Genomic DNA, 25,485 nt, shown 5'->3' on the forward strand with positions numbered 1-25,485 from the left:
AAGGGAGACCCTTCCCTCCCTGCCTTGGGGCTTGCCCCGCCGGCCAGGCAGGCTTCAGGGCAGGGAGGAAGGGTCTCTCCTCGAAGGGAGACCCTTTTTTCCCTGCCTTGCAGCTTGCTCCTCTTCTTTCTCCTCCTCCTCTTCTTCTGTCTCCTCTCCTCCTCCTTTTCTTCCTCCTCTGCTCCTCCTCCTCCTCTTCCTCCCCTTCTTCTTCTTCCTCCTCCTCTTCTTTTCCACCTCATCCTTCCCCTCTTCCTCCCCTTTTTCTTCCTCTCTACTTCCTCTTCTTCCTCCTCCTCCTTTCCCCCTCTTCCTCCTCCTCTTCTTCCTCCTTTTCTTCTTCTCCTCTTCCTCCTCCTCTGCTTCTTCCACTCTTCCTCCTCTTCTGGTTTTGACCAGAAAGGGAAGCACATTTCTGCCATCTGTCTAGGAATAATGCCAAATGTCCTCCATTTTTATCATGCCTAAGAATCATGCATTTATATGAATTTTTTAAAAAAATAAAAATCATTTTTGCATGTCCTCCATTTTTTAAAATGTGTCCTCCATTTGAAAATTTTGTCCTATGTTTGTCCTACATTTGTCCCAGTTCGGAGGTCCTGACTTATGGCAACCCTACTGAGAGACCCCCTCCCATCACTGACAGCTCTCTATGGTGGCAACAGATCGTTTATTCCCAACCCCTGCTTTCCATTCTTTACTCAGGCCTCATTCCCACTTACAAATAAATCGGTTTGTGATCTGTATCGATGGATCGGCTCAGCAGCGGGGTGTGGTTCACACTACATTTGCCCTGATCACATTTTTGCTGTAAAATAAAATAAAATAAAATAAAATAAAATAAAATAAACCACTTGTGATTCACATTGACAAATGAATCGATTCAATTTAAACAGTTTCATGCAGGAGTCTCTTAAAATAACCTACTTGCAGTTCACATTGACAAATGAATTGGTTAAACTTGAAGTGTTTTCAGCAGGATTGTTTTTCTCTATCCATCAATGCAATTGCATTTACGTACTTCTGCCTGAGGGTTGAAGGGCGGGTGAACACTAGTTGTTAATTTCTGCTTCCCCATCAGGCGAACCCTTATCACGTCATAGTAAATCGATTCTGATCCACATCTTGTTCACATTGACACAGAATCTATTTGTGAATTTGATTCTTTAGTTTGATTCTTCAAATCGATTCTGATCCACATCTGGTCCACACTTGCGCAGAATCAATTTATCGAAAAAGACGCAGAAAAAATCAGCATCAAAAAGACGCAGGTTAAATGGGTCTAGCACATGGCCCTCCTCTCCAAACTGCTTCAGCAATTTGGTTCAAGTGTTAACCAGGGTCATTTAAACTGCTTTAAACTGATTTGCAAACCAGTTTAAAATGTAGTCAGAATGAGGCTTCAGTTTTGATCCTTAGAAGAACATCTTCTGTTATGGAAGAAGCCTTTTTGAATGGAGTTTGAAATAAGAAGGTACTATGTGTTTACTGCTCTGAAAAGCTTCTTTTCTTCTTTCAGGGAAGAAACTTGGCTTCACCTTTAACAACAAGAATTTTCACAATGTCTCACTTGGGCAAGGCCAGGAAGTAGTGGCAGAACAAGCCTTAGACCTGGCTGCAGTGGAAGGACATTGGGTTATCCTTCAGGTACCTCACATCTGTTTTGAATTTTAAGAATGTTAAAATTTTGCCATCTCTTGCAGAAATGGATGAAATCAACAGTGACTGACTGACTGACAGCTGATTCTTAGTAGGCAGGGGCAGATTGTCAGTATAGCAGGCCACTTCTCAGTAAGCCTCAAATGCATGTTGATAATCAGTTGCTATTATAGTTTGGAAATTGGGTAGTTGTTAGTTTCCCGAGAAGTTGCAACAAGGCTATGAGAACAAGCCCACTGATGATGTCTCTTTTTGTTGCATTCAGACCCAGAGCATGGTATTATTAGAAAGGACTTTGCTGTGTATGTTTCATATTCTATGAATTACTGGAAACATTATTTTGTGTTGTGTGTGTATGTGTGCATGTGCTCATGTTGTTACCTACAGAAAGATGGGGGGCTGGGGGGTCCCCACCAACTATCAGCATTACTTCAAATGTTGGAGAAATTAGCTTTTAGCTTGGGCTATTTGCACCTGTTTATACCAATACTAACTGAAGACAACTCCAGGTTTGGGGTGAATTTAGAAGGTTTTATTTAGAAAAATAGGCAGGTGCAATCACACACATAGAAAATAGCAATTCACAAAGACACACCAAGCAGGGCTAACTGAAATAGAAACATGGAAATGGGATAGTGGAGTCTGAGGGATTTGGGAGGTGTGAGACTGGGAGGTGTGAGAGTAACACAGAACATACACAGAGCACAGAGGTGTATGGCAGCTGTGTACACAGAGGTTGGTTTTGGAACCAATACTTATACCTAAATAGCAATAGCAATAGCAGTTTCATTTATATACCACTTCATACTGCCTAAGCAGTCTCTAAGCAGTTTACAACTATAAGCTAATTGCCCCCATCAAGCTAGGCACTCATTTTAGTAACCTTGGAAGGATGCAAGGCTGAGTCGATGCTGAGCCCCTGCCTGGGATTGAACTCACAACCTTGAGGTTTGTGAGTGAGTGGCTTACAGTACCAACATTTATCCACTATGCCACCAGAGCTCTGGACTATCTTGTCAGGTAACAAAGGCTGAATGTCCTTTCTCAGGAATCAACAGTGGGATTCTGACCTGGTTGATGGCTTTAATTTTAGTGTGACAGAAGCAGCAACTGGATCAGGATATCCCCAGGATGGATGGACAGGGAAGTCTGGCTGGAAACACAACAGAGGGTAGGCAGGGAGATTGGCTTAATGCTTTGGGTGCAAGGCGATCCTTTGTTTCAAGTTCCAAAAGGAAATCCAGATGACTTGGAGGAAGGAAGGAGCAATTGATACACTGATCTAGATCCCATTACCTGGATGTGCATATGCCCTGGGAAGGTTAACTCATCTCTCAAAAACATGCTAACTTCAGATATGAGATATGAAATAGGGTGACACCAAAATACAGTGCAGGCTATGCAGGGTGTACTAACAACGTGTATGTCAATCTCTCCAGTGCTTAGCACACAGTCACTTTCTTCTTGAAAGAGATGCTTGTTGTTAGTTCAGATACTCTTAATTCCCATTGACTGTCTCTGGTTAGGGGTGTGTGGTCTGGAAAGTCAGTAGGCAAAGGGATCTTGTAGCATCTTTCAGAGTAACTGAAAGAAAGAAGCTTTTGCTGCTACCAGTTCAGATACTCCTAATTCCCATTGGCTATCTCTAGCTAGGCTGTGTGTGTGTGTGTGTGAGAGAGAGAGAGATTATATGGCAATAGAATTCAAAGACATAGCCATGTTAGTCTGGAAAATCAGTAGGCAAACTATTTTGATAAGTAATTTTGCCTATTCATTTTGCTTTTGCTAATGCTATCAGCTCTTTCTTTCAGATAGCCTCAATGGTGCTACAAGATTCTTTTGCCTACTGATTATATGGTAATGTGACTGAATTCTGAAACATATGTAATGTTAATTAAGCTTATTTTCATATCTGTGCTTGCTTTTTATTGCTGCTGCTTCTGCTAGTGATGGAGAGGAGCAATGGCAAATCCAGGCCTGAAGGGTAAGGCTTTGCCTCTATACCAGGCTGTTGCAGCACACCAACCTGGCTAGCCACCCTTTCTATCACATGATTTCCCAGTGAAGTAGCAAAGGCTATTTACCAATCCAGCCAACCATTGACTGTAGCCACCCATCAAGCTGTGTGCCTGTGTGAGGCACCCAACACAGCTAACAAAGAGTAGGTGATGGTTTTAACCATAGCATTTGCCCATTCCCACTCTGCCCACAGTCTCTGAAAAATTGAAGAATTCATTGATTATGGATATGTAGAAATATTCCAACAGAGACAGCATCCCAGTGATTTTTGGCAATGCAGTAAATGCAAATTTGACATAAATGAAAATTAAAAATGAAAAGATGAGCATCATGAGCCAAAGAGCAATGAGCCAATAACCCCATTCATATTCATTTAGGCTGTAATCCTATAATTCATATTCATATTCATTTAGACTATAATCCTATCAATACATTTCTGGGAGTAAGCCCCACTGAACTGAATTAGACTTACTTCTGGGTTGACATGTAGAAGTCTGCTCTGTTAACAAACACTAAATTTTTGCAAGTGTGTCTCCTGATACTCCCACTTAAGTATAGCTTCATTTTAAATACTTATAATGTTCCTCTGAATTTTCTGGTCTTTGCATTTATTTATAGATCACATAGTCGTATGAAAAATTACTGTTAATGAATGCAGCTATCTGTGGTCCAAAACACACTGTAGACATAATCCAGTTTGAGACTGTTTTAACTGCCCTTGCTCAGTTTTAGGGAATTCTGGGAACTGTAGTTTTGTGAGACATTTCTCCTTCTCTGTCAGAGAGCTCTGGTGCCACAATAAACCTCAATCCCCAGGATTCCCTAGCATTCATCCAGGGCAGTTAAAGCAGCCTTAAATTGGATTATTTCTACATTGTGTTTTGGACCTGTGTGTCAAGAAAAAGTGACCCTTTATTAGAACTGACATAAATATTGAATGTTTTGTTTAGCTCTTGGACAGCAGATCCAAAATGAAAGTTTAATGTTGTATAAGCATCAATAGAAGCCAGTTCTTTTAAGATGAGTGGTCTGTAGAACCATTGGCTGCTGGTCTAGGAAATGATGCAAATACAGTAACCATGTGGGGCAATATATGGTACTGATCCCTGGCATGCTGGACAAGGGCAGTGTAAGGTCCTGGATATGTAAGGTTCTGGATATGATTCTCATCCACAGCAAGGTTTGCCATTCCTTATCCTCTGTGCAGTTTTATGTATCTATTATTTTATCATTTATGATGTATTTTTTTGTTGATGTGTGTCTCTTACTAATTTTACCATGTTGTTTTATTTGTGGTTTTTGTGCCTTGGTTTTTTTTTTTAAGACTGTTTTTGTATATACTGTTTGGATCTATTTTATGTTGTGACGGCTTTTAGCTTTTAACAATAAACTTCTGTTCTATTCTGTGCAGTTACTTATCCTTTGATCTCTAGGGGGGCAAAAGATAGAAAGTATTATAGAATACACATAATGATATTGCCCATGTGGATACTATTCCTCATGCTACTTTACAGGCACTGCCTCTGCCAAAACCTCACCTTGCTCTGCCAATAGAAGACAGTGAGAGGAGTCTGATGCTAGATTTGTCAGGCCTTTCCTGTTTGTTCTTGAAAATATGGCTCACTTAAATAACAGCTTGTTTCACAAGTTTAGTGGTTTCGCCACATGTTGTATCCAGAGTGTAAATTCTAGTTCTTTCTCTAACCATGCACTTAAGTATGAGGAGACTGGAGAACTCTGCAGTACCTTATTTTCCCTATTTGCGAAGTGTGAGTGATTTAATCACTGACGCACTTTCAAGACGGCATTTTCTTCCAGCCTACTGGGCTCAGCAGAGATGGTAAATGACAGGGAAAGGTGCTGTGTACACTGTTAGTGTTGTGATTACTGATAGGTTTGAACCTAGATAACACAGAGCCCAGGATTTGTGAGTTTACAACAGAATTTGTTTTGGGCTTTGCTTGGTACTGAGAACAGAATCCTGCAAAAGTGATCATTTTAACTCATCTTCAGTCTGTTTTTCCTCCATATTTTGCTTTTGCATGGGCTTTTTTCCTGGATAGCAGTGCAGCATTTGAGATGTTCCCGAACTTAGAAACTTTCCCTCTGTTTGGTTTGTTGTTTGTTTGTTTTGCTTGTTTAGTGGAGGAGAGAGAGACATGTTGCAAATTTATTTACTTATCAAGTTTATTAAATGTCCTTATAGCCTGTATGTTCTACAGAAGATCCTCAGAGTAACTTGCTAGGAAATATGATAGACTGCTAAAATAACAACCAGTATGCAATACAGAAACAATCAATTCCATCACAGCAGAATCTAACAAAGGAAAACAGCAAAGAAATGCAATAGATGACCCTAGTTAAATAAATGTTGAACTCTGATTTTCTTTATACTCACAATCTGCTACTCTGCAGTGCAGCTGGGTTTTGATCCTGTTCTCTTCTTCCATAGCAATTCAGTTATTGGCTGATAATCTGCATTCATGTCACTTAGTTCAGCACCCAGGGCAAAGGGCTGGGAAAGAGCAGGTAACTACCATTGTGTGTCTGTTTATCCATACACAGAAAGGAGGATGTGAAGCTCTGATGTGATGAAGCTAACACTACATTTGGTCCTTGGGTCTAACTTTCTCTTCTTGCTTTGAAACCTAATGCCAGAACGATGCTCAGTGTCATCATCATGGCTGTTGGCAAGTGTGTGTGGTTGGGGGGGGGGGAGTAGAAGCCCTTGATTGGTATCTTATTTTGCCTGAAAGAGGCCAGGCACCAGCTCATCCTAATTTAACCACAGTCTTTATCCATTAGTCAAAATGTCACCACCTTCATTCAGTGATTGACTTAATTGAATTCCTGAGTGCCTTTTCATTTTCATACATTGTTGCTTCACTGAGCTGGGTTCATGTACTAAATTAAATAACAATGAGCTGCTCAACCATAGCAATGCTCTGATCAAAAGCTTGGCAGCAATTTCTTTATTGCATGTTAAATAATTGGATTACATATTAAGGACTTGGGGTAGGGAGTTAGGGGCTTTTTGTGCAGGCACATCAAAGCACAACTTCTTCCCTGTGCAGCATATGAATACATGTTGTGTACCCTCAAGTCATTTCTGACTTACCGTGAACCTGAAGTGATCCGATCACAGGGTTTTCTGGGGCTGAGAGTGTGTGAGTTGCCTAAGGTCACCCAGTGGCTTTCCATGGTTGGGCAGGGAATTGAACCCTGGTCTCCAGAGTCATAGTCGAACTACTACACCATGCTGCTGGTGGTCTCACATATATATACTCTGCCTTTAAAACAATGAAAAAGAAGAGAAAGACATCTGCATTCACAGTAACCTTGAAATATGTGTTGTTGAAATTTTAATCCCTTGTTTTGCATAAATTAGGCAGATTAAATCCATCTGTACATAGGTGTTTACTTTGCACATTTCCCCTGTGGTTTTGCTAGCCATTTGGAAGGACACAGAGTCATGCCTTGGGAAATTACCTAAAGCTTCTGAAACGTCACTGCCTTTTAAGCATCTCTTTGCAGCCTTAAAACATTTCCTTTAAAAAGAAAAAGAAAAGAAAAAGAAAACAGAGACTTTATGGCCACCAATGCTACATCCTGCACTTGTGCTCTGTAGTCATCTCATCCATACATCCTATCTGTGCACTGCTACCAATATCATATCCAGAATGCCAAATGTGTTTCAGGGCTCTGGGACTTTCTTCTTCCCAAGGTACTTTCTGATCGCTTATGCATTTATAGCAATTAAGAGAAAATTATTTTCTTTTGAAAGTCATAACAAAGTTGTGTTTGTGCTCTGTTTTCCTACAGATCTCACCTGAATCATATTCAGAATCCCATGTTCCAATGGGGCCAGTTGTGAGTGCAGTTTGGAATCTTAAATACAAAATGTATTTTATGAACTATTCCTTTCTATAGGAGGAAGTGATTGGATAACCTTGTGACAATTTTTAGAAACTGAGACCTCTTCTTGATTAGTTGTCCTAAGACCTTCTGCACTGACCACATGACTGATATCCAGTTGGATTTCATTCTTATTGCTTGATTGCTTGCATGCCCAAGTGTTTCACCATCACATGACCTGAGGTTTTTACTTTTCAGCCTTGCTGAGCATATATACTTCCCAAAAATATGGTGCTGCCTTTCTTAAGCATGAGATCCATATGGATTTTCATTCTGAGGTTATTATTTGCCATCAAATTAACTTCTACTTATGGTGATCCTATGAATGAGAGACCTCCAAGTTGAAGGCCAGAGTCCTGGCCTTCAATTGTCCTGCTCAGGTCTTGGAAAGGTAGGTCTGTGGCTCCCTTGGTTGAATCAATCCACCTGAAGTGCAGTATCCCTCATTTCATACTGCCTACCATTGTAACAAATATTATTGTCTTTTCCATTGAGTCATGTCTTCTTGTGATATGTACAAAGTACAACAACCTCAGTTTAGTCATGCTGGCTTCTAGTGATAGTTCAAGCTTGATTTGTTCTAGGACCCATTCATTTGGCTTTCTAGCAGCCCATACTATTTGTAGAAATTTTTTCCAATGCCACATTTTAAATGAGTTGATTTTCTTGCTGAGCTACTTCTTTCTTAAAATGTGTATTACAATTCAGGTACTTGTTCTTAATTTTTTGTGTTTATAAAATCAAATGTATTATTTCTCCCTCATTTTAAATACATTGTACATCCCCACTTATTTTTTGTTCTCTTTCAGCTTCTCTCTAAAGATTGTTTGGTACACTGGGGGCGGAACACTTGATTTTCAGGAGCATATCAGTGTGAGCAGAAGGCTTTCCCTTCATTATACTCAATGTGGCACTTAAGTTTAGGGGGAAAAAGCTTCCATATACAGAAATGAGATATGCTGACAACACTATAATACTAGCAGAAAGCCTCACAGACCTTGAACAGCTACTAAGGAAGATCAAAGAAGAAAGTGCAAAGGCAAGCCTACTGTTGAACTTAAAGAAAATAAAACTTATGACCACAGAGAACTTACATAAATTCAGACTAGACAATGAGGAAATATAAATAGTAAAAGAGTTCTCATATCTGGGATCAAACATTGATAGGAATGGGGACTGTAGCCAGGAAATCAGAAGAAGATTAAGAATGGGGAGGGCAGCTATGAAAGAACTAGAAAAGATCCTGAAATGCAAAGATATACAACTTAGCACAAAAGTTAGAATCATACAAGCCATTGTATTTCCTATTACCATGTATGGATGTGAGAACTGGACAGTTAAGAAAGAAGATAGGAAGAAAATCAATGTATTTGAAATGTGCTGCTGGGACAGCCAAAAAGACAAACAAATGGGTCCTAGAGCAGATCAAGCCAGAAATCTCCCTGGAAGCTAAGATGAGAAAACTTATGCTGGCTTACTTTGGGCACGTCATGAGAAGCCATGAATCATTTGAAAAAAACAATAATACTAGGAATGGTGGAGGGAAGTAGTAATTGAGGAAGGCTGTATGCTAGATGGATGGATTCTATTAAAGAGATAGTGAGTATGAATTTGCAGGATTTGGGCAGAGCAGTGGAGGATGGGAGGTCTTGAACATGTCTCATCAGTAGGGTCGCCATGGGTTGAGATTGACGCAAAGGCAGTTAACAGCAACAAACACAGAAATGGGAGAAGTGGTGCAGGGAACATAAGCCTAATTGTTATGACAAGCAGTGGTGCTAGAGAAGGAAAGCCACAGACCTAACTCAAAGGTACTACAAGCTGGTGTTTTGTCACTACTACCCTAGAATCATCAGTAAAAAAGAAAAATAACAAACCTAAATGCTCATAAGTAAAACCTGTTGAGGCCAGAATCCTGTTTCCTGGAGCAGCCCACAAGAAGTCCACAAGCAGGATATAAAGCCAGTAGTAGCTACCTGCTTATGTTTCCTAGCACCTAATATTGGGCTCCTCCATACTGGGCAAAAGCTTGAGGATTTGGAAGGGAGTTATAGGTGTCATTTTCATTCTCCCTTCCCCCCCAAATATCCATGTGCTCCCTGTCCCATTATTTTTCCTGTGACTTTCCAGTACCAACACAGGGTAGAGTAAATGTTAATGTCTGTATCCATTTTCTCAGTTCCCTTCTCTGTACTTTAGGGCTGTTCCATTGATGATGTTTGGAATGGAAGTGTGACCTCAGCAATAGCAAATACATTTCTATAACGTGAATCAGTGCACTTGAGCACTCCCTAAACGGTTTACAATGTGTATGCTAACTGCCCCCATCAAGCTAGGTAATCATTTTAGCAACCTCAGAAGGATGCCAGGCTGAGTCGACCTCAAGCCCCTGGCTGGTATTGAACTCACAATCTTGTGGTTTGTGAGTGACTGGCTGCAGTATAGGCATTTAACCACTGCGCCACCAGCGCTCCTCTTCCTTTGCCATGGAAATTTTCTACTGACCTTCACTCCCTCATTACATTTCTGATTACCAGACTGAACATTTCCTTTCCCACCTTTCTTTTAGAGTTATAGTGCTAAATGGTATTGCACTAAGATTATAACAATTTTTTAAAAAATTGATGCCTGAGACAGGGAATGTAGATACTAGGGGAGAAATGTTGTGTTGATCTATCAACCAGTCTCCTTATTTACACCCTGCCTTTCCCCCAGAATTAGGAATCAAGGAGTTCATAGAGAGGATAGACAGGATGGAGGGAAACCACATCCACGCCACAGCTTAATGACACTGCAAATGGCATGGAAGACTGTATCTTCTGATTAAATGTTTCTTTTCATTTGCCCCCTTTCTTTACCCTTAACATGACTTATAACAAAAATGTTTTAAAAATTGGATCTTTGAAGTAGGGAACATGGATACTATGGCTGAGTGAAGGGGTAGGTGTTGAGTTCATGGGAAGATAGCAGAGGAATGGAGGGAAGCCACACCCACACCACAGCTTAACCTCACCTCAAATGGGAGAAAAGAGTGGTTCAAAATAAACATGCAGATCAGAGGTATCACTAAACATCATTACAGCCAGCAACATACCAAGGCCAAAGCCCCAGTCTATTTATGGCACAGTTGGATGCTGTAGCAGAAACAGCCATTACAAGTCCTGAAATCCTGGCTATCTGGAGAAGCCTGTTGAGAGACATACTTGCAGCATATAGGCGGGGTACAGACCGCTAGAAAGAGGCGGCCAGGAGCTGCCTCTCTTTTTTGCATAGCTGCACCGCAGCAACCAAATTGCATGGTGCGATCATGCGAAGAAAGGAGCGCTGAAAAGCGGCTCCTTTTTGCGCTGTCGTAAATAGCTGGTGGCGCTTGAGCACGTTGCTGCTGTGTGGCTCCATCTGGACGCCGCACAGCAGCGATGTCAGGTGTGTGCGCTGTCTGGACAGTGCCGTACAGCTTTGCCATCATGGTGACATGCTAGGGTTGCAGGGCGTGTGCACGTGCCGCCCCGAGGCAACCCTAGCACGTCACCATGATGCCATAAAGGGCCTGTCTGTATAGGACCATAGTTATCATGAATGCATACCATTGTTGGCCTCATCTATTAAATGATCTCATCCTTTTAAAAAGCATCTGAATTGCCAGCCATTGCTGTATCTTGTGCTAGTAAATTCTATAGTTTACAGAATTATGTATTGTTTGAAGAAGTGTTTCCTATTGGTCTATATTGATGCCAAATATGTTACTTTTAGTTTTGTTGGATGAACAACAAAACAGGCTGCTGCTGTTGCTGCTGCTGCAAAGACTGAAAGTGCAGCATAGATTCAGCAAGATTTGGCTCTTGGCTTGCTTCATTGCTGAAAAGTTCAATTATTATGAGAAAGAGGGAGAAGTTCATCTCTCCATCCATATTTTGACACTATGCATAAATGTATACCAGTCTGCCGTATCTTCCTTTAGTCACCATTTTTCTAAACTAAACCTAAGTTTTGTAACTTTACCTCATTAGGGAAGTTGTTGCAGCCTCCTAATTATTTCTCTGCATGTTTTTCAGCACTCCCGTATCTCCTTTCAAATGCCCACAAAACCCAATCTGCAGGTCATCAATGATGGCAGTGAATGTAGTAACATCTTCAGCAAAGGCATATGTTAGAGACCTCATAAATTATGCTTAGAGCTGGAAAAGGATTTAGTTGGTTTTGATAGATTTGACAAAATCAGCCTTTTTTCACATCTCCCAAAGCTTGTGGCAAGGAAAAAAAACCTCACCTTGCCTTGAAAATTTGCACATTTACAAGGCTTGCTGAGTGCTTGGGATGCACACAAAAAATGTGCACATTTAAAAGTGCTCAGACACTCTTTAGTCAATGGGAGAAAAAGAAGCATGCATTAAGTATATCCACTTACTATGCAAAATAAATTGAAAATATTGTGAATTGCAGGATCTAAAAACCCGGAAAAGTCATGTGAACTAGAGTGAAACAAGGTTGTGAAAAAATGTAGAGGGATTGGGAGAAAATGAGGTCTTTTCATGAGACTGCAACAGAGAAATGTTACATTTCCTATTTAGAGAATAGGCTTTTTTCAGCTTCATGGCACACTGTGGTCCAGTGGACCTGGAGCAGTGTCTGTAAAAGAGGGGAAAGAGCCCCTGCCAGTCTGCCTCTGGTGACTGGAGTGGGAGAGAATCTGATGGAGTAAATTGCTGGTTTATACAGTACTATTTCCAGGAGTTACCATAGCAACTCCTACATCTTTATGGTACATGTTTTACGTTATAAGATGCACAAGGCTCGAAGATGTTTGGAAGTCTATTTTCTTAAGGAATCCCCACACCCTTCTTTCTGTTATCCATCCTTGGACTCTTTCCCAGCCAGTTACGTATACACCCACATTTCTTTGATTGCTTTACTCAGTCTGTCTTCCTGACAGGTTCACATTCGCATATGCTCATGCTCCCACTCATACCCCCAGTGCTGTGCAAATGGCAGTTTTAATGTTAAAAAAGTTGTGTGTGTGATTGTGTTTGCATTTGTGTGTGTGTATTTGTACATTTTGTGGTAAGTTTCCCTGTCATTAGTATAGAGCAAATCATTGGCACACTTTTGCCAGGGGGAAAATAAAGCACAGGAAGGTTCTGATGAATGGCAATGTAAGAATGGCAGCCAGAGAGACAGGCACTAATCTGAAACGGCAAATAGGTCTCATGAATTTGCTTTGTACTTCTGCACTTTTCAAGTTTTGTATGAAGTAAATGTGTGTTAGGAATGGAGGTGAAGTGAGGGAGCATAGAGAAATACTTTAATTCTGAAAAGGCAATTTTAAAGCAAGGTTTTTCTCTATAGAGGTCTTGGAGGTCATAATCCTGTAAGTTAGATCAGCCTGTGTGTAGAACTTATCTCTTATTAACCATGGGCAGGAAAAGATTAAACACTGCTGGTGGCACAGATATACAACCTTGTTTCATGAACAGGAGAAGTTTGCGTGAATAAACAGGGGAAATATTTAAAAGGGTCTCTCTCCCTTCCCCCCTGCCCTCAGAAATAATAGGCTAACAGTCTATCCCCATGTTTATTCAGGACTCCCATTATGGAGATGTTTCCCAGTGATTGTGCATGTGTTGCTTTCTGAGCATGGATGAGCTGCAAGGATAAGGCTTGTGAAACAAAGGACTTGTTGACATCAAGACAGTATTAATCAGTCATCTCTCATGAAAGCAACTGAATCAAAAATGCCTTTTAGAAACTCAATGTAATGGGAAGAAAAACAGCCGTTATAATTGCCAGATCATTACGATGAAGGCTGAGTACTCAAGACTGTTTATTGGGTAAGGACAGCCAAAAACACTTAGGCTCCTGAATGGCACTGTCTTCATCATGATATGTAGGAGTGCCTATTTCCTTCTGTCAAATTTTGTCCTTGGAAATCTGGTGACTGTTTGTGCTGCCTTGTTCATCCCTCATATTCCTGTTTCTCTCTAGCCTCTTTTAATTATGACATGAGGGCCTGAAGATCTGAGATCTGTAGGAGCTGTTTGAAGCAATGTGGTGAGAGAGAACTTGCTTCACAATCAGGTTTCCCAGTTTGCTTTGTGAAGATAGTCTGCACTCATCTTCCTGCTCTTGTTGTCATTAACTTATCCAACACACACAACTCAGGATTCAATTGTGTGGGCTGGCTATCCATCCTGACAGTACACATGGTAGAACAGTTTACAGCACTCTATGCCCAGATACTGATTTCTGTTTTTCACACTTGCTTGCATTTTACTGTGCCAGTGCTGAATATACTTGTCCAGTGTTGAGTGTCTTTGTGCTGACATGGTAATAATTTAGGCTCACATTGAAGGAATAGATATTCAGACTTAACAAAGGAGAAGGAAAAAAAAGGTACTATACCAGCAGCTTTTGTAGAGTATATGTACATCTCAGTGTAACTCCAGGGTTGTGAATGAGCACTGGGGCTGTTAACTACTGGGGGTGAGGGGAATCCCAGGCCAAACATTTGTACCATGTTTGTATGCTCGATTGCTAGACACAACTGGGAAAAGGTTTGACTCTTGTGTCTCTTCTTTGAATGTGACAAAAGTGGTTTACCTTTGTTGTCCCAATGTCATTTTCACTGGCACTTGGTATAAAGTGAACCAGGGATGATGATGTGTTTACTCCTTGCAAATGAGAGCTCCTCAAGGTGCATTCACATTTCATGATTCCCCAACAGCATTGCAGCATTTTCTCAGGGATTAGTCTCATGCTGACTCCCAAGACCTCTTGCAGAATTGAAATGTTATAGCTATTATAAAAGGAAGTTTATAGGGTGGCATCTTCACATGTTGTTCTGCTTTGATTGTGAGTTTCTGCATGGTGGAGGTTGGACTGCATGGCCCTTGTGGTCTCTTCCAACTCTATGATTCTATGAAAAGCTGCATTAGCCAATTTCCTAATTGCCATTTTGTTAGTTATTTTAAATATTTTCAGTGTGTGTGTGTGTGTGTGTGTGTGTGTGTGTGTAAACCCATGCCTACTGGGACTGGGAAGTTTGCACAATTCTGCAGAGTTACAGATCATGTTTGTGGAATTTAAAATGGCTGTCACCCTTGGTGATGACCTTGGTGTCCTGAGGGTGAGAAAACAAAAGATTGCTGCTGCCTGGCCTGCTTCATTCACAAAGATAATGGTGAACAATGCTGAAACAGAATGCTGGGTTAGGCAAGCCTTTGGTCCAGACTACCATTTATCTCCTTATAATCATTGATACCACTGTGGTGGTTATCAATAGTACCATAGAAGGAGCAGGTGGAATCTGGAAAGCTGGTGAGGAGAAACCAAGCTGGCTATCTGCTTCCACTTGTTCAGTTAAACATACTGCCACCACCAGCTCCCCCATCCTATCAGTGTATGCCTAGCACTTGCCAGTCATAGGGCCTCCCTGTCTGCTTGCCAGTCTTGTGGCTACTTAGAGATGAGTACCAGCAGTGGAAGAATTGAGTTCAGAGTCAGGAAGGCAAACAATTTGGAGAAGGGCAAAATCCAAAAGATCACATGCGTTCTGATTCAGTCTTTTTTCCTGTGGGTACAGACAAAATTTGTTTGCCTGTTTTGAAATGTGAACTGAAGGAAGTTTCTTGGGCATCCCTGATCCCAGCTCCCTGCAGATCTGATTTTGTTGCATTTTTTGTTATTTCAAGATTTGGTTACACTGAGCAGTCCCCAGCTTAGCCTCATCCATAGAAAGTCACACAATAGAATTAGTGTCATCATGTTAGTAATATTATTAATAATAATCATTATTAAAACATAATCATGATGTTAATAACAGATAAGATTTGTAGAAAGGTTGTTACTGAGACATCACGTTATATCAGAACTAACCCTGAGTCTTTCTGGGGAGGTGATAGAATTCAGAGATATAGCTGTGTTAGGGGTGTGCAGACCGTGGGTGCCCTGCAGCTGCCCCCTTTTACAGCCAGATCTGGCCTTTGCAGGGCACAATAGCCATGGCATTGTGGCTTTATGGGGCTCCTTCAGTGCTGTGTCATGCGGATGCAGTGGCAGAGGAGCACTGTAACAATGTGCGCCATGTGGTGCAGCACACAGTGTCATGCCACCCTGAGGTCGGAGCTGGGTCATACGTCATATTGACGCTACACCCCAACTCTGCCCCCAACCTGGCTTTCCCAACAGTGTGCACAGCCCCTTAGTCTGGAATATCAGTATGTAAAGGGATTTTGTAGCATCTTTGAAATTAATCTGTGCAAAAGAAGTTGTAGCATAAGTTTTGTAGACATTGACTGCATCCACACTGCAGTTTGATACCACTTTAACTGACATGGGCCAGTGCTGTGGAATCCTGGGAATTGTACTTTGTTGTGGCACCAGAGCTCTATGACAGAGAAGGCTAAATGTTTCACAAAACTACCGTTCCTAGAATTCCATAGCATTGAGCCATGACAGTTAATGTGGTATCAAACTGGATTATTTCTGCAGTGGATGCAGCCTTAGTCTACTTCCTCAGAAACTGGGGTCATTGACAATCAAGTGAATCCTTACCAACAACTTAGTCCTGGTCATCAGCTTAGCCTAACATGAGTCTATACACAAGTCTCTTTTCATATGCTGTATAATTAAAGTAGTTAAAGAATGCTGTCCATTTTAGGTGTGCAACTGTTTCAAGACTCAGTTTTGTAGTTGAGCCTGAACTTTCATCTTCAGGATTCAGCAGATTGTTCAGCACAAATGTCCAATATTCAGTTCTGACCAAAAGAAAGAACACAAGGTTGTCTGAGTGGACATACAAAACTGGGCATCCTAACATATACAGTAGGTTAGAGGAGATCACAAGAAGTAAGGGAGAAGATGAACAACAGGCAGCCTTCATTACTATCTCTTTCCCTGGCCAGAGGCCAGCCTTGCTTTTACTAACTGCATTCAGCCATGGCTATTTACCCAAACCTAGCCTGCCCATATAGGTAGGAACAGTCATTCTGAAAAGGATGGGGCATAAAGGTTGCCTTTCATTTAGAGTATTTATACCCTGCTCTTCTGCCACAAAGGCTCTCAGAGTGGCTTACAAATTGTTAGTTAGACAGATTCCTGCCCTTAGGTGTACAATCTAAAAAAGACATGACACAAAAAGAGAATGGAGTGGCAGTGGGAAGGGGATCAAGTCCAGCAGATACTGCCAGTTATTCTCTCCCTCCAAGACCAGGTGTACAATCTAAAAAAGACATGACACAAAAAGAGAACGGAGTGGCAGTGGGAAGGGGATCAAGTCCAGCAGATACTGCCAGTTATTCTCTCCCTCCAAGACCAGGGCAGTGGCAGCTAGAATTGTGTGTGTGTGGGGGGGGAGAGCTTTTATCTGTCTCTGGACTAGGCATGGTGGAGCTGTGCCTCTCCCTCTGAGTCCAGGACGGTGGCCTTAATTTGTGATTAGCAATAGGATTATTCTGTTTTAGTCCTGGATAGATCCCAAAAGCCAGGTTTTATTCTATACTTGAAAGCCAGTACACAGCTGTCTACTTCCATTCTGGAAATACAAGGTCTTCAAGGGCCTTCACACACCAAAGGACTGGCAAGATAGGAAATTCTCTACATCTTTCAGTGATTCTCCCTCACACAAAGACCCTTATTATCTAATTGATGTTTCTGGCTTAAATCAATCACTCTACTTGTGGATCAATATAAATGCAACTTGCTGTGGAAGATATACTTCATGATTTTGAAGTCGCCTGCCATTACTAAATTACTTGGAATATCTTCCTTTGCACTGGATTTCCACCTGGAATCCTGCCATCATTGCTTTTTTCTTAAAATGGAATCTTAAGAATCTGATCTGCTTGGATGTCTGATCTGGCTTTGTAGATTTTAATGGGCTAATTTGTGCCTTCATTTAGCATTTTTCTTTAGTTAGCATGTATTGCAGTGGCTCAAGTGGTTAAGTGACTTTGTTGATTGCAAGATTGGCAGATTGGCAGTTCAAGGCCTGGGTGCTGCATGATTGGGTGGGCTCCTACCACTAGTCCCAGCTTCTGCCAACCTAGCAGCTTGAAAGCATGCAGATGCAAGTAGATAAATAGGTACCATGGCTTAATGGGAAGGTAACAGTGTTCGGTGGAGTCATGCTGGCCACATGAGCACCAGAGCAGTTTTCAGACAATGGTGTCTCTTTGGCTTAGAAACAGAAATGAACACTGCCCCCTACAGTTGATTATGACTAGAAATGGCGTAGGCAACCTTTTTGAGCCGGGGGCTGAGTTGCTGTCCCTCAGACAACTGGTGGGCCGAAGCCAATAAATAAATAAATAAGGAGGGAGGAGGCCGCCGGCGATCGCGGTGATCCCACGCGGTCCTTCTCGGTCTCTGCAGCCGAGACGGAGGGGGAGGCCGCCGGCGGTGGCCCCGTGCGCTCCTTCCCAGCCTCTGCGGAGGCTTTGGCCTCCGCAGAGGCCAAGATGGAGGGGGGAGACCGCCGACGGCGGCCCTGCGGGTCCCTTCCCAGCTTCTGCGGAGGTGTCGGTCTCCACAGAGGCCAAGAGGGAGGGGGAGGCCACCGGCGGCGGCCCCGCGGGCCCCTTCCCACCCTCTGTGGCGGCTTTGGCCAAGAGGGAGGGAGGAGGCCGTGGGGAGGCAGGGAGGGTGGCACGGCCGCGCACAGGAGGCGCCACCTCCACCTTCGCCTCCTCCGCCCCAGGCCTTGCTGCTCTCCTCTTCCTCCGCCCCCTCCGCGCAGCCATGCACGGTGGAGGAGGAGGGCAGCAAGGCCCCGTGGGTGCCTGGAGCGGCGCGGAAGCTGCGGCGAGGGCGGCAGGACCGGGCTGGGGCCAGTCCCAAGGCCTCGGCGGGCCAGATCCGGCCTGTGGGCCCTAGGTTGCCGACCTCTGGACTAGACATTCATGTAAAGGGACTACCTTATCTTTTACCTAGCATGTATCTGCTCTATTTCAGAGTTGATTTATTTTTTTAAAACAAAACAAAACAAAACAAAAACATCCCATTTTTTGCCCTCCAAAGTGGAGTCTCCCCAAACAGCATATATAAAGAAGTCTATAAGACAATGTCTTTAGTCATATGATCAAGAAAATCAAAGAGTGGATCTCTTGACAGATGGACTACTGTCAGGCTTGGACTGTTTTCCAGCCTTCATCTTGATTTTTTGTGCTTTTTGCTCCAAGTCTGAGTTTTTCTCAATGTTGATATTTTAAGTAGCCAATACTTAACTGTTCACCAGTGTTCTCTTCTGTTTTAAAGGCTTCATTCCACTGGAAGAATGTTTTAAATTCAGATTCTGTGTGGCCTTTCATGAAATCCTGAACAAGAGTGTGGCTGTCAGCTGGTGGGCTGGAAGGCAAAGCCAGTATTAAATGAATAGGTTTCTAGTAAAGGTGCCAGCATTGCAAATTTGTGAAGACCTTTGTTGAACAGGATGTGGAATGTGATTTTCTGGTAACTGGCTCAGATTTCAAGGGTGAATTATTTGATTGAAAATAATCAAGTAATTGTATTTCAGCTGTCTATTGGAACTTTGTTTTATCTGGAAGGAATAATGTTACTTCAGCAGCAGTACATTATTCTAACAAACAGAATATCATTGTCCCTGAGAAAACAAACATTCAGAGCTGTTTCCTTAATTGCTAGTTATTTGTCTTGATTATTTTGCATTTCAAAGTGTATGAAATCTACATCCTTTTATGTGCAGCTAATGTCTGTGGCAGTGAATTGCAGTGATGAGTGCTACTAGGCAAGGTGAAGCTGGAGGGAGGTGGAATGCTTTCCGCCTCTTGGAAGGAGTCTGTTCAGTGGCTCTCACTATACAGAATGAAAAGGCAGTGGTGATAACAACTGTTGTTTCTCCTGCTAGAACATCCACCTGGTGGCCAAGTGGCTGAGTTCCCTGGAGAAGAAGCTAGAGCAGCACAGCGAAGGCAGTCACCCTGAATTCCGTGTCTTCATCAGTGCAGAGCCTGCAGCTTCACCGGAAGGCCACATCATACCTCAGGGCATCCTAGAGAACTCCATCAAAATCACAAATGAGCCCCCAACAGGGATGCACGCCAACCTCCACAAAGCTCTGGACAACTTCAATCAGGTATCTGCTGGCTGCAGGAAAGTTCTTAGCATCTGTAATGGTAGACAGGTAGGAGGTTGGACTTAGAAATACCCAGTGCAACTAGCAACCCATCCAGAGCTTTGTAGAATTTCACTAAACTTTGCAGTTGACATATAGTGACTTTACCTAAATCACTCTAATACAAATCAAATACTATATTGTCATCTCTGAATGTACTAGAGGTCTCTTGACTGAAGCCGGTGCTTATAGAACATTGTTTGTGCATTGTCTCCTTTATGCTTTTCTTGTATGGCACTGGGAGGTGTTTCTCTGTGCCGCTAAAAATGCTAATCTTGCACTTGTCATGCTAAACACCAGGAGTTTCCCTGGGTCAGGGTAGTAAGTTGGAAGGTTTTGTGCAAGGCCATGTGGTTTAATACCAAATCCTCTTTTCCCAGAAAGCGGGTGAAAACCTGCTGGTCTAGATCTACACAACCTAGGATGTGTGATTTGGGTGTTCACTTCCATGACAGAAAAATTTCTGCTTCTAAACTCTTGCTGTGGCTCTTTCCATAGCAGTATTCTCCATAATAAAAAATCTGTGTGCAGTTAAGTGAAGGTTAATGCTGGCACTGAGGCTTATTTTGTTTTCATCTACTGTCATTCATCACCCCAGATTCCAAAAAAGCTGTGGGGGAGGGGGACTTTGCTTACTCTTAGCCTGCCATCTGCAAATCAGATAGTAAGTAATGTTTTCAAAATGGCTGGATTTTTACAAAATATCTCATTCCCCCAGTCCTCATGTAGCAGGGAGTAGTGGCTTGATACTTAATTTGACTGTTTTGAACCATTGTTCTGACTAACACAAGTCTAGTTGCACTGATTTGTTGGAAAAGAATCAGAAACAGCTTATTACTCTAGTTATTTGAAATAAAGAATTTGGTTTGGCATAATGTCAGTTTTTCATGTCTACAACTAGAAATACTTTCTGCTGTGATTTTCTGTGATATTTTGCAACTGGAAACCTTGAGAAGTTGAGGGAAAGAAGCTGATTTCCCAATTGGGCACTTTTTTGTGGCCAACTTGACAAAATTAGTTGGGGGCTGGCTGACCAACCACTTATTTTCTGATTTTTGTTTCAGTTGGTCTATCATAAAGAGATGAAGTTGGACAATAATAGGCCTTAATACTGTGCTGTGGACATACTCTTTCATGGCACCAGAGGATTGTCGTCTTGTTGGACTTTATTTATTTATTTATTTATTTATTTATTTGTTTCATTTGTATGCTGCCTTTCTCCCCATAGGGACCCAAGACAACTTACAGACAAAAACATTTAAAATCTCCTGGGGTGGGGATGCAACAATCACACACCATGCCTCCAACCCGGTGCAAAAAGAAGCCCCAAAAGGGGGGGTTCCTTTTTAGTCATAGAAGGGGTGTCATAAGCACCATGACACGGCGTTATGACACCCCTCAGGCACAGCACTGTTTGGGTGCTGCGCACGAAGGATGTCATCATGGTGCGCAAGATGGCACCTGGGAAGCACAGTAAGGGTTTTGAGCATGTGAACGCTCAGCTCTAGCACAGCCCTAGTTGGCCTGCAGGCCGGTGCCAGTCTTTACAGGCTCACAGTCTCTTAAGCAGTCTGGGCTTTATAAGTCATGACCAGTACTTTTAATTGTGTCCAGAAACAAACCAATAGCCAGTGAAACTGTTTCAACAAGGGAATTATATACTCTCTGTAACTAGCCCCGGGCAGCAATCTAGCTGTGATGTTTTGTACCCACTGGAGTTTCCAACTAGAAGACTAGGTGGCTGCTCCAATTCTCTGGAATGCCTTTCTATGGCAGTCTAGCCTGGCCCCTTCCCTGCTTTTTTTCCACTGGCAAGCTAAGATGTTTTTATTCAAGAAGGTTTTTAATATATAATCATGTCATGATGGCTTTTTATATGGGCTGTATATTTTTATTCAGTGGTCCCTAAACTTTGCTCTTTAAGAGCGTTTGGACTTCAACTCCCAGAAGCCTCAGCCATGTTGGCCAGTAGTCTGGGATTCTGGGAGCTGACGTCCAAAATCCATTAAAGACCACAGTTTGGGGACCAATATTTTAGTTGCTCTTGAGAGCAAGCATGCCATAGTGGTTTGAGTGTGGCTCTGGAGACCAGGGTTTGATTTTCAGCTCAGCTTTGAAATCCACTGGGTGACCTTAGGCAAATCACATACTCTCAGTTTCAGGGGAAGGTTGTGGCAAAGTTCCTCTGAACAACTTTTGCCAAGAAAACCCCATGATAGGGTTGCCATAAGACAGAAATGATTTAAAGGCACACAATATGTTTAAACATAACACTTGAAAGAAGTCCATGTAGGGAAATTTCAGACCTAACCTGCTCAGTTTTTTTAACATCTGTATATTTAATGTAATTTTATACTATTTTTAGTTAGATGATTTTAATTGTTTTTTAAAAATTTATTCTAAGTTTTAAAAATGTTTTATCTGTGAAGTGTCTTGGGTCCCTTTTGTGAAGAAAGGCAGCATACCAATGAAATGAAATAAAGTAAACAGCCCTTTTTATTTGTTGAGCAATGATTGATTTTGCTGAAAATATCCTAAGCAGATGTAGGGAAGAATATGCTTTGTGTAATCAGCCATCTAGAATTAAGGCTCTACAATGCCTTTTCTTCCTTTCCTGCCTCTTTCAACAGCTATCTCTCCTGCTCCACCAAGCTGCCCTGTTCCATTGGCCCTGCACAGTTGGAGGCTTCCTTTGCTGCTTTGTTCAGCTGGCTTGCCTTCCCCCTCCAGATCTCACTCCCTTCTCCTGCCCCACAACCAAATTATTCTCTCTCTCTTTCTCTGAGGACTGGCCTCCATCTCTTTTCCTAGTAGAGCACTTAATGAAGCTGAGGGAGTTTATCAAACAGGACGGGAGGCTCTCAATTTCGAAAGAGAAGATAGTGATGTCAATTCGAAAATTCATACAATTATGTGATAACTTATCACACCTTAAATTCAATGTAATGGCCTCCCGGAACACAACCCAGATTCTATGCAAAGTAAGCCATCACATCGGTGGGTTCTTAATTGCAAATTGGCACCTTTGTGCATGCTCAGCGAGACTCCAGATGACTGGAGCATAGCATATTTAGGCGAGTGAGAGAGAGGAACCAAGGAACCCCACAATTTACAAAAGAGGTGGGGGGGGAGCGGTGGGAAGAATGGTTGAAAGAATATGCTCTATTCACATTAAAACGAACATATCCCATGACATTCTTGCAAACAAGCTTGTAAAATGTGGACTAGACAAGGTAACTGTTACATGGATTTGTAACTGGTTGACCGGCCGAACCCAAAGGGTGCTCAACAATGGCTCCTTTTCATCCTGGAGAGAAGTGACCAGTGGGGTCCCACAGGGCTCTGTTCTGGGCCCAGTGCTATTCAACATCTTTATCAATGACCTGGATGACAGAATTGGGAGCATACTTATCAAATTTGCAGATGACACCAAAATAGGAGGAATAGCTAATATCCCAGAGGACAGGATCAAGATCCAAAATGACCTGAATAGACTAGAAACCTGGGCCAAAGCTAACAAAATGAAATTCAACATGGAGAAATGTAAGGTATTGCACTTAGGGTGGAAAAATAAAATCCACAGATAAAGGATGGGTGACACCTGGCTGAATGAAACTACGTGTGAAAGGGATCTAGGAGTCCAAGTAGACCACAAGTTGAACATGAGTGAACAGCGTGATGCGGCAGCTAAAAAGGCCAATGCAATTTTAGCCTGCATCAATAAAAGTATAGTGTCTAGATCAAGAGAAGTAATAGTGCCACTGTATTCTGCTTTGGTCAGGCCCCACCTAGAATATTGTGTCCAGTTCTGGGCGCCACAATTCAGAAAGGACATTGAGAAACTGGAGCGTGTCCAAAGGAGAGCGACAAAAATGGTGAAGGGTCTGGAAACCATGCCCTATGAGGAACGACTTAGGGAGCTGGGGATGTTTAGCCTGGAGAAAAGAAGGTTAAGAGGTGATATGATAGCCCTGTTTAAATATTTGAAAGGATGTCATGTTGAAGAGGGAGCAAGCTTGTTTTCTGCTGCCCCAGAGAACAGGACCCGGAACAATGGATGCAAGCTACAGGAAATGAGATTCCACCTGAACATTAGGAGGAACTTCCTGACAGTAAGGGCTGTTCGACAGTGGAATGCACTCCCTCGGAGTGTAGTGGAGTCTCCTTCCTTGGAGGTCTTTAAACAGAGGCTGGATGGCCATCTGTCAGGGATGCTTTGATTTGGATTTCCTGCATGGCAGGGGGTTGGACTGGATGGCCCTAGTGGTCTCTTCCAACTCTACGATTCTATGATTCTAAGATTCTATGATTCTATATATTCACTCTTGTCATGTTGAAATGTGAATATAATGGTTATCCAATAGCTCCTGTTCCATGCCTCTTAAATAGCAGGCAGCAGCCCCCCCTCAGCAATGCTGAAGGACAAGCGGAAGCAAAATTGAAGTGGCATTGGAGTGTGGCTTCATGGGAACCTCCCCCCTTCCAGATTGGGGGAGGAATCTGGACCAAAGGAGACATGTACATCACAACAAACAACAGCGCACTGAGTGTGAAGTTGCCTAGGAATAGGGTTTGTGACTTCGCTAGTTTACCAAATTTACTTAACTGTGGATTGATGCATGATTGCGTTTGGAGTGTGTTCGGACTGCCAGCAATTGTGTGTGGTAACATTTTGCGCAATAATGTGAATATGCATGATTGCATACTGGATGTCACTGGACTATACTTTCAATTTCAGTGGTGATATCCTCCATTGAGCTGGTCATGAGGAGTTAGCATCGGTGGGCAGGAGGGGAGAGCAGCAGTGGACATTTTTAAAATCCCAGGAGATTTTTTTTCAAAAATGTGTCCAGACAGAAATTTTAATTCTGAAAAAAATCTGTCCATAGAAAGATGGATGGTAGCCCTATCATAATATTTTAATCAGTAAATGTAATGTTAGAAAGGAAGAATTCATATGGCACCAGCTATAAATGATCTAATACTCCAGTTTGTGTGACCATGTTGGTGAGAGGGCATCTGAAATTAGGCCAAGAAATTAGGCTGCCTCCTTTATTGTGCTCATTAAGAAAAAAACACCTGCCTCTCTTTGTATGTTTACCTTGTAGGACACCCTGGAGATGTGTTCACGTGAAAATGAGTTTAAGAGCATTCTCTTTGCCCTCTGCTATTTCCATGCCGTGGTAGCTGAAAGGCGCAAGTTTGGGCCACAAGGGTGGAATCGTTCATACCCCTTTAATACTGGGGATCTCACCATTTCAGTCAATGTTCTATACAATTACTTGGAGGCTAGTTCAAAGGTGAGCTGTATTATATACCCCCATCATAGGCTAAAATCATGTCTACCTGTACCTAAAATCTCAATAGATTGTTTGGCGTTTGTTTGTTTGTTTGTTTTGGTAGCTGTTATATATGTGCCAGTTTTTCAGCCAGTTTCTTTTACTATAGGATGTACCTTTCACTTTGCCTGTTTTTTGGAATGCCCATTTCTGCCCTGTGTGTGTCTTTGTGTGTGATTTTTTTGTTTTTGTTTTTTAGAAAACATTTGGCTGACAAGTTAATGTGTTTAGTCTTGATTGCTGGGGAAATGCTTGCTTTAAGTAACAATCCTCCCACCCTTTCTCCCTTCCCCTCATCATACATATACACATACACACAGTCTGTTCTGCAGTCTGGCTTTTTCCAAGTTAATCTCTTGTGTGCTGCATAGAGCAATTTGATTGCTACATGACATTCTACTTCTTAGAAAAAGGAACAGGGGAAGT

General features: G+C 42.2%; 1 protein-coding gene across 2 annotated transcripts in view; it reads left to right on the plus strand.

Annotated features, from left to right (window-relative positions):
- The window catches only part of LOC149322050 (dynein axonemal heavy chain 9-like), a 261,190-nt gene that overhangs the window by 206,542 nt on the left and 29,163 nt on the right, over positions 1-25,485 (plus strand). For both annotated transcript variants that reach the window (XM_089533794.1, XM_089533785.1), the window contains 3 exons: positions 1,520-1,647; positions 19,454-19,681; positions 24,829-25,020. In XM_089533794.1, coding sequence (XP_089389920.1) covers positions 1,520-1,647; positions 19,454-19,681; positions 24,829-25,020 — 548 coding nt within the window. The remainder of the gene's footprint in view (positions 1-1,519; positions 1,648-19,453; positions 19,682-24,828; positions 25,021-25,485) is intronic.

Source organism: Sceloporus occidentalis, unplaced genomic scaffold (assembly GCF_023333645.1).
Source record: "Sceloporus occidentalis isolate IW3139 unplaced genomic scaffold, rSceOcc1.0.p SCAF_1, whole genome shotgun sequence".
NCBI lineage: Eukaryota > Metazoa > Chordata > Lepidosauria > Squamata > Phrynosomatidae > Sceloporus > Sceloporus occidentalis.